Source organism: Schistocerca piceifrons, chromosome 8, assembly GCF_021461385.2.
Source record: "Schistocerca piceifrons isolate TAMUIC-IGC-003096 chromosome 8, iqSchPice1.1, whole genome shotgun sequence".
NCBI classification, from domain to species: domain Eukaryota; kingdom Metazoa; phylum Arthropoda; class Insecta; order Orthoptera; family Acrididae; genus Schistocerca; species Schistocerca piceifrons.
The window spans coordinates 469,086,856-469,102,555 of NC_060145.1; the positions used below are offsets into that span (position 1 = coordinate 469,086,856).

The 15,700-nt window shown below is 40.2% G+C and overlaps 1 protein-coding gene across 1 annotated transcript in view; it reads left to right on the plus strand.

Moving 5' to 3' along the window:
• Positions 1–3,218: 3,218 nt before the first annotated feature.
• LOC124711509 (eukaryotic translation initiation factor 4E-like) overlaps positions 3,219–15,700 on the plus strand; it is a 32,926-nt gene continuing 20,444 nt past the window's right edge. The window contains exons 1-3 of the mRNA XM_047241623.1: positions 3,219–3,331; positions 3,537–3,706; positions 3,790–3,967. Of these exons, the coding sequence (XP_047097579.1) occupies positions 3,302–3,331; positions 3,537–3,706; positions 3,790–3,967 (378 nt within the window). The 5' untranslated portion in view covers positions 3,219–3,301. The remainder of the gene's footprint in view (positions 3,332–3,536; positions 3,707–3,789; positions 3,968–15,700) is intronic.

Genomic DNA, 15,700 nt, shown 5'->3' on the forward strand with positions numbered 1-15,700 from the left:
ATAGTAGACGCCAGCCAGCAAGCATTGGGAGCAGCATCACATCAACATGTATACAGGCAATAGCAGCCTTTGTTTTTTACATATGGGGGGCGCGCTGGGCATGTGACCCGGCCTTGTGGCGCCACCTGCATTGCCACCCGTGCCGCTCCCACCAGTCAGCCCGCACGCTAATCGTCTGTTTCTTTCGTCAGTCGACTCGACTGAATCGAGTAGGTATACTTCCCTATGTAGCACGCGCATCTACGTCATCATATTTTTTATGTTTCTGCCTGGCACTTAGATAGCTAACACATACCTACGAGAAAAGTCGTGGCCATTCTAGTGATCTCGATACGTTAGTCTGTCTGGCATTTGTTCGAGAAAAGTCGCGAATATTCTATTATTTTCTTGCACAGAGAGACTTCGATATGTGGCGTTATAAGTACTGACTATTCGCCAAATAGGAAGCTAGTTTACATTCAGAAGCAGAAATATTAAGCCTGAAGAGTTAATAAGTAATAAGTCCTAGTTGTAGCAAGTGCAAGTGTAAAGATTGGTCAAGAGTGAGAGTGACCAGTTGATTGTGAAGTATTAATAATAGTACCGGTAATTCATAGTAGTTTCTCAGTAAAAACATTGTTACAAGACTCATAACAATATTTTTACTAATAACATAACAATAGTTTCCTATACCTATCTCGTAATACTAATTAGGTATGGGAAACTATTGATGCATATATCTCTGGTAACAGTGACTTTCGAGAAGGTTCCTATTGTTACTGTATAGGCCCTCTATCGAATGCACTAGAAAGGAATGGAATCGACAGTAAAAGTTCCACATACATAAATTGCCGCATGATGTCATCATTGGATCTCTCCCTCATATCATAAGATGGCATTGTCTTGTATATGTGTATAATCAGTTTAAATAAAACTTTCTTAAACTTTGCATGTGACTTGATTATTTTTTATTATGGTAAAAGTAAAGATAGCTCAAGTAATTTTTAGCTCTGCCTCCTTTTGGTTTTTCTGTATCTGGCACTGGCCTGACAATAAAAAACACAAGAGGTGACAGCCCCTGGAAGGACCACACTAAGAGGATGATCATGACTGGGAAGGCACCGTTCTTAGAGAAGTACTGTAGGGCAGGCTGGGTAAAAAAATACAAGTGCCTATATCTTTGCTCCACAAGTGGGAAGGGGGGGGGGGGGGGGAGTGGGAGGCATTGTAGGAACCACCACCGATACAGTGGAAGCGTACAGTCGATATTGGTGGTTCCTCCATGACAAATGTCAAGCCATAATGATTCTTTTTTTTGTCATAGAGAGTTCCATTTGTTTATGCTTGACTTCAGCTGTCACCATAATTTGATTTTTGAAATAAGGAGTTAGATCAATCCAAAGTTTTATCTGTCCGATCCACGAACGATCGCGGTTTGCGCATGTCGTGGCCCCGCCGGGGATTGCATTGTTGACGATTCAAAGCGACAGTTGCAGCATGCTCTCTGCTCGAAGAAACCATGTATCCTCCAGATTATATATCTTGCTAAACCATATATCCTCAAGATTATATCTCTTGCTTACTTACGCAGAATTCACCACTTACCACTACTATCTGCGATGACAACTCGCAACAAATGGCATCGAAATTCACTAAACAACTCACAACGATAACGTTTAATGCTCACAATAGCTACGGCATTCACAGAAAAACTTATTATGATAAGAAGTTTGGCCAGATACAAGAATATCAATGTACGAGACTGTGTGCTTTATGAAAGCTCAAAGTCTTCTCTCCTTCCACGAAATAACAATAAATGAGAATTACTTTACACCAATCCTCACAAAACAATCAGCATTCCTCATGAAGGAAGATACTTGTCAGCATACCCTAGAACTAACCAAATAAGCGAGTTATATTGTCATCATGATCTGCAGAAATATCTGGGTTTATGATTGATCTTGTCTTTTTATACTAACATTTGTGAATAAATGAGTAATTCATAGTATATTAGTAATTCTTCTTTGACTTTCATTTGTTTTTCCATTTGTTTTCACTTCATGTCGTCAGACGATATGTAATACTGTGTTACTTCGTGCAGTTCCTTCCGCTGGTGCTTCGTATTTTGTTTGCGAATTGATCAGTTGTTGGCTCTCTTGCATGATGTTTTATGTAGCGATTAAGTAATCACACTATTACTCTAAATGACTTATATTTATCAGTCAAAAATCAATTACAACTGTGGGTAGTAACAAACAAGGAGTAACCAAATATTCCAAAGAGCGAACATAACATACAAGGGGTCTCTATCCCAAACTATACAAAAATCACTTTGCAGGTTTCCTTTCTAGTAGAGAGCCCGAAAAGTTAATTAACCTTCACATAACGACTAACAAACTCCCTCAAGTATTTCTCAGGTTCAGTCACAGAAATGTTTTGTTTTGAAATGCAAAATAAATGGTTCAGTCTGGTATATAAGCTGCCAGTTACTAACTAACGAAATGTTATTGCTAGCCTTGTCGCTCCAATTTCGCAAGCAGAAAATCTGAAATTTCACTGTGGCCTCCGTATGAAATATGCTGGCAAAACGCTGTCGTAACTTTGTATTTCTTGAACCTTTTTTATTTAGGTACTTCTTTACCTACAGTCACCTTTTTTTTTCTGTAGCCTTTTCATCACAGTAAACACAACACTAGCTCCCAAGTAAAGAAGGAGATCCATAGCAGACTATTTGCGCAATGAGGCAACGTGTGGATACGCGAATGCCCATGGGTATATGGTTTTTTTTCCACAAATTTTTGTTCATGTCCTTTGCTTCCCTTGCGTCTGCCATTGAGCACGAAGAAAGAGCCACCGTGTGGCCGCACCTTTATATGAACAATTAATGATACAAAAATGAACAGAGAAATGCGAGAAATTCACTGTAGCGTTGGAACATTTTGCGTAGTAAGTGATGTTGACAGATTTTAATTTTAATTTGAATATTGAGTCGTAGAAGCAATATCCATGTTTTATTTACGAGATGTTAAACCCTAATCTTCCTTCTATTGTTCATGTTGTAGAGAGTCATTAATTATATGGTGAATAATTTTACTTTTCATGACATAGGATACCCGTTTAACAGCTTGAATATAGAATTTTATAACCACTTCTACCATTTAGAGGTGTAGTTTAGTGATTGAGAAAGTAACTCGAGTATCCCATATGTAGTTGTTGACCAGTGATGAGTTTTGAGATGGCTTCATGGAAAGTAAGTGTCGATTTGACCACTAGATGGCTCTGTGACAATTCGGTCAAATAATGGTGGTTCGTCTCTTGTGACATGGCTGAGAATAAAGTCGATGGTATGGAGGTAAGGTGAAATGCATGTAGTTTTCGTTGTGTGTGGTGATGGTCACTGCTGTTTGTTATTGTGCAGCAATATTTTAATATAAATGTTTTGTATACAAGCTTGTTATGCAGTACGAGCATGCAGCATGTGGCCGGCTGTTCAACCTGGGTAGCGAAAATGGAACACTTGTGTTGAATAACGTTCCCCCCCTTTTTTTTTTTATTAGGATACGGACAAGAAAGAAGATGGTGTTAATGATGTATCACCAGAACTCTCTATTAAACACCCGTTGCAAAACACATGGACTCTGTGGTATTTAGATAACGACAAACAGAAGAGCTGGGAGGAAAATCAGAAAGAAGTAACAAGCTTTCAGACAGCGGAGGACTTCTGGAGGTATTATCACACATCAGAATAAGCAATTGTGTTATTCATCAGTGCGAACACGATGTTACAATCATCAAATTTTCCATCTACAGTTTATACAATCATATTAAAGCAGCAAGTGAACTACGACAAGGCTGCGATTACTCGTTATTCAAGAAGGGTATTCGACCAATGTGGGAAGATGAAGTGAATAAAAGGGGTGGGCGTTGGTTGATTAACTTGGAGAAGAAACAGAGAGCTAGTGATCTAGATAACTTCTGGCTGGAAATAGTAAGTAAAACTGATAAATGTCAAGAGGTATGTTTAACTATAGTGTTATGAACCATATGTGAAAACTGCTTAATATGGAAAAACAGTTGTAGACTGTCCTATTGTATGTGTGGATGAGAGATCCATTGATGTATGTTATAACTGTTTTTGGGGTCCATATTGTATTGTAAATGGGTTTCCATTTCTTTGACTGTGCTGAGTGGTCCATTCAGTGTACTGGACCAATGCTTGTAATTTGTTTGAAAGTGGAATGTTCTCCCAATATCTTTTTACTGTGTTAAAATGGAACGGGCGTGCTCTGAAGCTCCTTTAAAATGTATTTGTGAAGGTGCATTCACATGATTCCACATTTCTATTTAACTTTGCGCATGAGCTTAAATTTCAAACAGCACTGCAATGCATGTGGAAAAGCTGCTTAAAAATACATTTGTGAAAGACTGTCCACCCCATGTGTTATTGATTAAACATTTCAGGTAAGATGCTCTGAGCATCAATTATTAGATAACAGCCGGCCGCTGTGGCCGAGTGGTTCTAGGTGATTCAGTCTGGAACCGCGCTGCTGCTATGATTGCGGGTTCGAATCCTGCCTCGGGCATGGATGTGTGTCATGTCCTTAAGTTAGGTTTAAATAGTTCTCAGATGTTAAGTCCCATAGTGCTCAGAGGAATTTGAACCATATTAGATAAAAGGTCTCCTGTCTTGTCACTGCAAAGAATAAGTTTAGTTTTGAAGGAGGGAAACAGAGAAGTAGTAGCATGAAAGTTTGAGAAGTGCATGTGAAAATTGTGGGTGAATATTCATTTTATGGTGACCTAATAGCACAGCAGTTGAGGAACCTGCCATCTGAACTAAAGAAAAGAAAAAGTAGGTGGAAATCCTCAACAAACTACTAGAAATTGAAAAGAATATCTCTTTACTATTTCTCAGTTTGAAGAATAATAGTTTAAATGCTTTGTTTTGAAGAGTGAAAGAAATATCTGAAACTGGTAGTTACGTCACTGGTTGCCAACTGATGGATTGTTATTTCCAGCCTTATCATTGCAGTCTTCTAAGGCCTTATAAAATTTATGAACAAAATGTTGCTGTCACATTGTATTTTTTTCTACCTATGCTGTTTACAAATGGTGCTGTTTTACCTGTAGTTACCTTGTAGTTCTTTTTCTGTCACCTTTCATTGCAGTAAACACAGCACAAATTGCTAAACAAAGAAATGGATGCATAGCAAACTTCTTGGAACGGTGGTGTGATGTGTGCACACAAGAACACACATGCCTAAATATGTTCTTCCAACTAATTTTTGCAAGTGTACTTTTGTTCCTGTGTATCAGTGGCTGCACAAGAGAAAAGGGGCATTGTGTGCACATACCTTAACGAAGAGATCTCTTCATTAATGTATGTCCTCAAACTACCAGTAACGTTGGGCACCCACACAAAGGCATTTTTTTATTCATGTGCACACGTTAAAAATGCACTGTTTGTATTAGTTCATGTGTGAAGTGATATTGGCAGGCAAATATCCATAATAGGACATCATGGACTATAGACGATAACTAGGTAGCACAGATGCAGGCACACCCACACAAAATTGTGAGTGGGACAAAAAAAACGTTAAAACCTTGAATGACTTGTGTTCTTGGAGGTATATTTTGACATAACAGTAGAAAACTAAAGCAGAAAATTGTAATGGCAAGACATGTTTAAAAGTATCTCGTATCTGTTATATACATTTAGTAAGAAACAAAGAGACACAACACTTGTGGCTATCTAATAATCTTAAGTACTAGCAAGATAGTATTAATGAAGTTAGTGAATAAGGGATGAAAGAAGTTATATAAACTATGTAGTAATCAATATATTTTGCATGGCATTTCCAAAATTGAAGTGGTACTATGGAAACAGAATGTTGATGCCAAAGAAGCTGTTTTATTTAATGTAGGTTTCTTTTTATGTATGGGACCTACGATTCACTTGTGGCAACTGTATAATATGCTGAATTTAAATAACTAGTTACTTTGAGAAGTAAAAACTGTGGCTCTGTTTGTGTGCAAATTTGTGTATAAGTTATAAATCCTGATAGTTTTTAGTATTCTAAGTATTTTGGAGTAGTGTATCAGCAAAATGGAGCATGTTGTTCTTTGCTTTAATATATATGATCAATTTTAGTCGGTTGTTGCAGCTAAGTGAAAATACAGTAATTTAGTCAGAAGTGGAGGAGTGGCCGAGGGGATTGGCCCTTAGTGGAGAGATGTTTATTTGGATGTTTTGTCACATATCTGTTGTAGACGTTTAGTAAGAAGCAAAATAGGACCCAACACATATGGCTGTCTAATAAATGCTCTCCATCACCCACCATTACGTGGATTGTAAAGTAAGGTGTAGATGTAGATGTTAAGAGGCCAACTGTGAGTGGTTACTGTTGAATGCTACCATGCTGGGTCAACGGAATGGTCAGAGTCCACCTGTCTGCTTTGACTCGTGATGTAATGGTATTGTGGTGTGTGAAATTACTATGGTGTGCAGTTTTGAGTTGGTTCGGTTTGTAGATGTCTTGTTGTTGTATTTGATGGTGGTGGATGTGGATGTGCTTAGTTTAACGTGTGGTATTTAGTTCATTTGAGTTTTGGCGTGCTAATGTGGTTTTGAATTTAGGTGGTTGGTGTGGTAGTGTGGGCTGTGGAAATGTTTTCAGTGATTTATTGGCCATTTTTGTGTGTTCGTGGTGTGTTTGTTAGGTCTGATAAGTTTGGTGTTTGTTGTGCAGTAAGAAGTCGAATTTTTTAAATTGATTTTTTGTTGGGCATGGATGAAGTTAATTAGTGTGTCATTACTGAGATGTGTCATGATATGATGTCTATCTACAGTTTCTGCAGATGTTTGATCTTATCGCTGAATATGTTAGATGTTATGTTTGCGGCAACAACATGACATTGATGACAGTCCTGGCGGCTCGTATCAGGCACACACATATGTGGAACTGTCCGATTTTACGAGAATCATGAAATCTTACACATCCACAGCCCTCATTCTTTTGTCCAAAGAGGAAATTGAAGAATTCTGTGAGCTGAAAATAGAAAGGTCCAAACAAACTACTCCTGTGAAAGGAATTCTGAAGACACATTTTGGACTCAAAAGTGATGTGCAAACTCATATTGCATGCACTTTAAAGAGCAAGAAAGAAGAAATTTCGTTTGTTTGGCCAACACCTGAGAAACAGCAGGATGATAATCAGATTCACAACCTGAAGTGGGGGATGTTTGTGGTGTATGCTTATGACTGTGACTGGTGGATAGACACCAGTTATGAGTTAAACGAAATTGTACTGGACTTTATGCTACCACATGGACCAGCTGTTGGATATAGGTTTTCAGCTGAAGGACAGCAGCAATGCCATCAGTGCTCACTTCCTGTGCACAATGTTTCGAAGATTGTAAGTGCTCCAATTCCAATTGGTTCAACAGGAAGGCATCACTCTATATCAAAGGAAGATACTGAAGCAGTGGAACAAATTTTTAGTTCATTGCCTGGCTAATTTCAGTACAAAACAGAGTGCACAGAAGTTACATATAAACTGAAACCTTTACGTCTTTGGACAAATCATACATTTTGAAACCATTTAAAATGCTTGGAAAATAAGTCTCTTACTCATGTTTTAGAACTAAAATTATGTTAGGTTTTGATTTTTATGGGCCTGTTGTGTGATAATGTGATAATAAAACAGGTTTCATATGTGGCAAAAATTTCAATTCTTTACAAAACCTGTTCAAAGTAAAAGTGGAATGTAGAACTATGTGGTACTAATCAACAGAAAAAAAATTAAAATTTTATGCATTAGCATTTTTGAAAAAATAATTTTTTCTCTAAAAAGGTTCGCAGAAGAGCTTCTGTAAAGTTTGGAAGGTAGGAGACGAGATACTAGCAGAAGTAAAGCTGTGAGTACCGGGCATGAGTTGTGCTTCGGTAGCTCAGACGGTAGAGCACTTGCCCGCGAAAGGCAAAGGTCCCGAGTTCTAGTCTCGGTCGGGCACACAGTTTTAATCTGCCAGGAAGTTTCATATCAGCGCACACTCCGCTGCAGAGTGAAAATCTCATTCTGGAATTTTTTCTATAAATTATAGAAAAGTTCGGACTGTTATAGTAAAAGAACTTTGTCAGATAAGTCCAAATGAAGGATTTCTTTGTAATCGTAAAGCAATTATCTTTCAAATAAAAAAAAAAAAAAAAAACCAACAAAATATCTAGAACTATTCCAGAGATAAGCATTTTAAATTTTTTTCTAAAATTCACACCTTCAAAATGGTATGCACAGTGTCATCTTTGGAGGGCTGTATCTCTGGGCAGAATTTTTTTTTGAGAGAGAGAGAAAGAAAAAAAATATGTGTTCCTTACTTAGTCCTTCATTTTAACATCAGAGACTATGAAGGTAAGATTTTTTCCTGTCCTGCCTGAATTGATACGGACTATGCCTTTTGAATTGAGACATTGTGTCATTTTTATTTTTGTTCGCCTTTATTGGCGTGTGTTGGTAGTGATTTTATTGTCGTCATTTTGCACACACTAGAAGTAACTGTTTCTGCCATATTGATGACATCATGGTCAAAGCAGACTGGTGGAATTAGTCGCTTCTGTAATGCCAGATACTATACACTCTGAAACCACAATTAACCATTGTTAATATGAAATTGTATATATTAAAAAGCAATAATCAATGCAGCAACAAAGATACTGGCAACAGAATGTAACTCTTTGAGTTGAACACATAATGGGAGCTGCCGCAACACCTGCAGTACCTTAGTACGTATTATGATACAGAACTGAAAGTGGCAATACCAAGTATTCCACTGAAAAACTAAGTTCAGTCAGTACATGTTTGGTATCATGACATGTGGGGTGGGGGGAGCATTTGAGGATTTCAGGACAAAGTGAGAATTGGCCATTTTGACAACAGACATGGCATTGACTGTCGAAATACTTCGGTTTGGCTTTGTAATTACTGTCCTAGAGTTTTGTCTCGATTAATTTTTAAGCTTATATGTTGTGTAGCTCTTCGCAAGCAATGGGTTGTAAGTTACATATTGTGGCATTTTGAAGATGACACAGATTGAGTCTACACATTGCTCTCATTAGCTGTGTGGGAACAGAACTGAATGCGAAATTACTGTCTTGTATGCTTCTAAAATTTAAATGGCATCTTAGTCTGTTGCAGTACACTTCAGAGAGAAAACGTTCCGCTGTTGATAACTTGAGCCTGCTGCAGCAAGTACAGAGCAGGCTATGATTAAAAAAAATACCGTATAAGAGGTTTTTTTTCCGTTACGAAAAAGCTTTCGCTTGGTGCCAAGAAACTGTCAGCTTCACTCAAGAGTGCTATTAAAGCAATCTGAATTGTATTTTGGTGGCTATTCATGGTAACATCATGTGTTTGTACCTTTCCCATTACAGTTAATTGTGTAATGCTCCATACTTGTGAATGCTGCTCACCATTTACAATACATAACTAAATTGGAGGTTTTTTCATGGACTATACAGATATTAGATTTTTTCAGGAAAAACAGTATGTTAATTTTTTCATTTGAAATTCTCATATGTTGCAAGTACAAAATGCTATGGGTTGTTTCCATTTAAGAACAATATTTTGATGACTGACAGCCTCTTTTTCACCCAGAAGCACACCGTTAAATAAAATGGTGGTATTAATTCAATGATTGTATGAAGTTTCTGCTCTCGAATTTGGTTGACCTGTCCTGGTTACATGAGTAGAAGAGAGCTGCAGATACAGGAAGGGTTTGGATATATGTAATGAAAGGACAAATTTAGAAACCAGAGTTTAAACTGCAAAATATTTCCAGGAACAGGTTTCGATTCAAACCATAATTTATTGGTTATGTACTGCAGATTAAAAGTTAAGAAATTACAGCAAGGTCAGATATGAAGGAGATGCATGTGTGATAAACTGAAAGAACAATATCTTTGTTCTTTCTGTGTTCAGCCTGCACGCTTTGTGACTGAAGCCCTTTTTGTGTTTTCCCGAGACCCTCTAATCTAAAAAGCTGCTCAGTCCAAACGCTACAGCCCCTGCTACCCATGTTGCTGCCTGCTGCATCTAGGGGACTCCTGACCTATTCAGCGGAACCTGAAACCCAAGCATCCTATGGTGCAAGTTGAGGAATCTACATCCTACATGGTCGTAGAGCTGTCAGAGGTTCTGACTAAGACCCTCCACTTGGCTCTGTACCAGAGGTCCTGTAGACTATGCTGCAAATGGTCAGCTCTGCTTTTATCTCACAAGCAAGACTGGCATACTTTACTACTTCTGTTAGCCACTTGAAACCAGAGAGAATTTCTTCCGATCCAAAGAGACACATATCATAGGTACCGATGTGAGCCATCGCCTGCAGTTGGCTCCACACTGTTCTCTTCATGGCATCCAGAAGAACCCGTTCCATGACTGGAATGACTCCCCACCCCCATTGGCTTTCTTCCCCTTCCTGGCAGCCATGTCCCTAAGGGGTCCCATAATGGCCTAACATTGGAGCTCCCCACTGTCAATAATCTCACCCTCTGTGATTGCCTGGCTCTTGCAGGCTGAGAGGTTTCCTCTGAAACAGGACAGGCGACGGCATCTTGCTGAGCAACAGTATCAGCCAAAGACAGCACCTGGGACATCAATGTCAGACTAACCGGGGAGCCTTTATGTGCGGCTCCGTGGGAAGTCTTTCGCCGTCTGCTATTCCCCGGGGCGACCTCCCACTCTACCATAGGTGAAGGGTCAACCTCAGTGCAAGCAGTAACATGGCAGGACACTGGTGACGACTGATTGGAAGACTTCGGACATGCTAGATGTCCGTTGGATCCCCACAGGTGACCCATAACAGTGGTGCCCATCCACTGCAGCCTCAAGCTGTGTAACCGAAGCCATCACAACCTGGAGCTGAGAGTGAAGTGTCACCAACTCAGCTCGCATCCGCACACGACAAGCACAGTCCCTATCCTTACTAAAGACCTTGAAAACTAAACTACCCATATAATGGGCTATCGGCACGTGCTGAGGAACTCTATTGTAGACGCTGACGAAAATGCAGGAACTACGTCTAATAAATTAGATTAATACACAGAGATTCAAAAACCTTAACTACCGAAGCACTCAGGTGCAACTAAATGATTTGCCCCTGATTAGGAACTTGTTATATGGCATACAATCGGTTTACTTTCCAATGCAGACAAAAATACAATAACTGTGGCAGTTAGATATTAAATTAATAAGCAGAAACTCAAGAAACTAAATTATCAAAGCACACAGATGAAATTACACTATTCACTCCTGGTTAGGAACTCATAAAAATCACAAAATCAGTTACTTTCCTGTTTCTGTGTTTGGCTCGGCCGTCTTCTGCTGCCTGGCAGCCTTGGAGCCTTGTATCACATCATGGTGAAGTGGCCTGTCCTACCTCTGTGCTAAGCACGTTCTTCCAGATTTTTTGCGTCCAGTATAGGCAGACGTCTCACGTACATTTGAACTGATTTCCCGTTTCTGTATGAGGTTTTTATTCTTGATGTTTTAAACTACTAATGTGGCGGGAGCTGTGTGGTTTTGGTCCTGGTTCTGGTGTCTCCCACCATTGTCTCTAAGGTATCCTCGACACTATTTACTTTTCCATCTCCCTTGATGATGATCCCTCTTTTAATCTGTTTTTGTTGCTGTTAAATGGAGTTAGCGCCTTTTTTCTGCTGCACCATTTTTTCTCTTTTTGTGGTAGCATTCTGATGAATAGTGGGTGTTGTTCCTGTGTTCAACCTTTGTCTGTAGTTGATCAGGGGCAGGGGTGGTACAGCTGTAGGAGAAACTGCCCCCGTAGCTTGAGAAACCCACAGTACTCTCGCCTGGCCCCAGCTGCTTACACATCAGATTTTTTTCTCTCATCTTGTGTTATTAATGTTTCTCCAACTGATGTCCATTACATTTTCAGCCTTCTCACTTTTACTGCTATGAAACTCCAGACTTCTTCTGTAAATGTCTTTCCATGTAATTGAGTTGGCAGGGGGTTGGTTGTACATGAGAGTTCTCTCACGACAAATGAGCCCTGGGATTAGAGTCGTGCACAGTGCTAGTTTCAACTCGCCGTGCCTGTGTTTCGCGGCCTGGCCTGTACAGGTTGTGGGCCAGTCCGCCGGGCTGGGCAGTGGAGTGCAGACTGCTGGATCAGGGACGGAGCTGATGGGCCAGCTGACCTCCCCACTGCACTGTGCGCCCTGCTCGTGGTGCAGCTGCAGCCCTCTTCCTGTGCTGTGGCACATGGTGTGTCTGTTTAAAACTTCTTGAGAGAGACGGGGAAAGAGTGACTCATTCACATTTTGTTTTATGTGAGTCCTACAGAGAGTCTATTCATTACTGCAATAACTGCGGATATAAGGGACTCCTTTCTATGAGAAGGCAATGCCCTTAATTCCGCCAGATATCTGGCAGTTGTTACTGACTTCAGATGAACTACTTTTCTGTTGGGGGACTGATGACCTCGCTGTTCAGCCCGCCAACTGATGCTTCCCTGTTGCACTCTCAAATGGAACAAGGCAAAAAATGACTGTCTACATGCTTCTGTATGAGTCCTGATTTGTCCGCAGCTCGTGGTCTCGCGGTCGCGATCTCGCTTCCCGAGCACGGGGTCCACGATTTTCACCTGCCTCGAGATGACTGGGTGTTTGTGTTGTCATCATTTCTTCTTCATTCATGCACGTGGCAAGATTGGACTGAGAAAAGGTTGGGAATTTGTATGGGCGCTGATAACTGTGCAGTTGAGTGCCCCACAATCCAATCATCATCATCATCATTTGAGCCCTGATTTCTTTTATCTTGCCTTCACGGTCCTTGTGCAGGATGTGTGCTGATGGCAGTAGCATTGTTCTGCAATCTGCCACAAATGTCAGTTTCTCTGTAATATTTTGCAAAATGAGCAACTATCTCCTCCAGGGATTTCCATTTGAATTCCCAAATCATTTCCATAATACTTGTGTGGTGTTCAAAACTACCAATGACAAATTGAGCACGATACCTCTGAGGTGCTTCGACACCTCCCTTTCACCTGATCTGGTGGGGATTCAAAACATTTGAGCAGCACTCAAGAATAGTTCAGAGAAGTATTCTACATGTGGACCCCTTAAGTTGCTGCTATTTGGAGATTGCGTACGCAACACGGGGCCTATCCATAACAGGAAGGCGAAAAAATATATTAGTTAAACTGATAGCTAAAAATGTAAGGGGGACACCATTACCAGTGGTAGAATACCTGTGATTACAGGTATGAGAGATATACCTTTTATGGGTTAATATCTGCGTTGAAAGAGGTTCAGGTAAATGAAGTGTTACACACAAAAGGCACTTCTTAATTAAGCTTACAATAGAGGATGGAGGGTGTTATGGATGACTTTGTCAGTTTACACGACCTAGAACATCAAAAGGAAGTTGATGTATTATGTTCGTCCGAAAACCTTATGTAATTGTGGGAATTTATATGTTAACATTGAGAAGGCCATTTCTGTAGGGGAAAATAATAGCTGTATGGGACCTGGAAGTGGCAAGATGAGATCCAAAGAAATGCCACCCATAATTGAACGTATTAAAATCCTATCGAAGCTTTTGCATCAGAGTGGCAGAGTTTGAAGTGCTTCTCAAAAACAGTGGGGCTCACATTACGCTAGGTATGGAAAGTTGGTTAAGGCCTGAAATTGACAGCAGTGAGACTGGGGGAAATCTAGCAAGGGGAGCCCATCGTAGGCCGCTCTCTGACACAGTCGAAACTTGGTAGGTTGAAAGGCGGCCAGGAATATAGGTGTAGATGTCAGCACTCGATAATTGCTGAGACAGTGTCTGTCAAAGTTTCAGCACCACTTCATCAGCCCACTTGTGGTGTAGTGTAATGGCTAAGAGCACAGTTTTGATATTTTGCACCCCATTCAAATCCATTCGTATGTTGGTTTTTTCTTGTCTTTTATTGTCACAGAAGTATGTGACATCAAAATTTTTGTGACACTGTGAAATACAGTGGAGTTATTGGTGAACGAAATAAGCAAGACACAAAGGTATTGTACATACAGTCTGTGGGGAAAGTTGAAAATTTGTACTGGACTGGGATTCAAACCTGGGTCTCCTGCTTACTAAACAGATGTACCATCCAGACGCAGTGGCCACTGCATCTGCATGGATACCCTAGCATGCCTCCTGTCACACCCAAATTCTCAACTTATGCCGCACACTGTTTATGTAGTGCCTTGGCTCATGGCATCTCACCAAATCCTGTAAGAGTTCAAGCTTGGTGTGCATCTGCATTGAAGGGACTGTTGGCTGTCATTGCCTTAATTTTATATATATGGTGTCCTTTCAGACATCTCCGAAAGAACCACATACCCAAAACAAAAAAGAATTTCACATCTTATTAAAAGTGATTGTATAACATGATGTTTATGCTTCGGGACAACAGGGAAAAACCTGAGAATTTTTTCGTCTGGGAAAAACCCTGGAATGTATTAGAATTTTACTTGAGCCTGTTACTGTAGAATATAACTGCACCAATAAAACATAAGTGAGAGAATGACACCAAAATAAAACTTTAGTTGCAAGGAAAATGTGCCATTTACAACAACAAAACACAGCGCACACGCACAAGCGTCTGTCAATAGCAAAATGTGTGACAGGCTTTAGGACAAAGACTCTACATCTACATATATACTCCGCTAACCTCAAAGCAGTGTGCGGCGGAGGGCACTATTCGCACCAAACTATTTTCACCCCCCCCCCCCCCCCCCCCCTCCATTTGAAAGTTGTGGTAATAATATATGCTCTACATCCTCAGCGAAGATCGGATTTTGGAGTTTAGTGAGCAGCCCCTTCCGTTTAGCACGTCGTCTATCTGCAAGTTTGTTCCACTTCAAACTATCTATGAGATTTGTAACGCTCTTGCGATGGCTAAACGTCCTAGTCGTGAATCTTGCCGCTCTTCATTGGGCCTTCATAGTCTCTTGAATCAGACCCAAATGATAAGGGTCCCATCCAGACGAACGATACTCTTAAGACTGGACGAACTAAAGTATTGTAAGCAATGTCCTTTGTTGAAGGACTGCATTGTTTTAGGATTGTACCAATAAACCACAATCTAGAGTTCGCCTTACCTGTTACTTTTGTAATCTGATCATTCCAAATAGTCACACCCAGATACTTGGCGGATGTTACCGCTTCCAAAGACTGGGCATTGTACTCGTACATTAATGGGGATTTTCGCTTTGTCACATGCTGTAGGTTACACGTACTAATATTGAGAGATAACTGCCAGTCATTACACCACACATTTATTTTCTGCAAATCTTCATTAATTTGTTTACAACTTTCATGTGATACTACTTTCTTGTAGACTACAGCATCATCGGCAGAAAGTCTAATACTGCAGTCAATACCGTCAACCAGGTTGTTTATGTAAATCGTAAAAAGCAGCAGATGTGTTACGCTGCTCTGGAGTACACCTGATGTTACGCTTGTTTCTGTTGAAGTCTCCCCATTCAGGACGACATACTGCTCTCTGCCTGTTAGAAAACTTTCTATCCAACCTCATATGTCATCAGATAGAAGGTAAGTGTGCACTTTTTGGAGCAAGCAACAGTGCGGAACTGAGTTGAACGCCTTTCGAAAGTCGAGGAATATGGTATCAACCTGGGAGCCAGTATCTAGAACCTGTTGTATACCGTGCACAA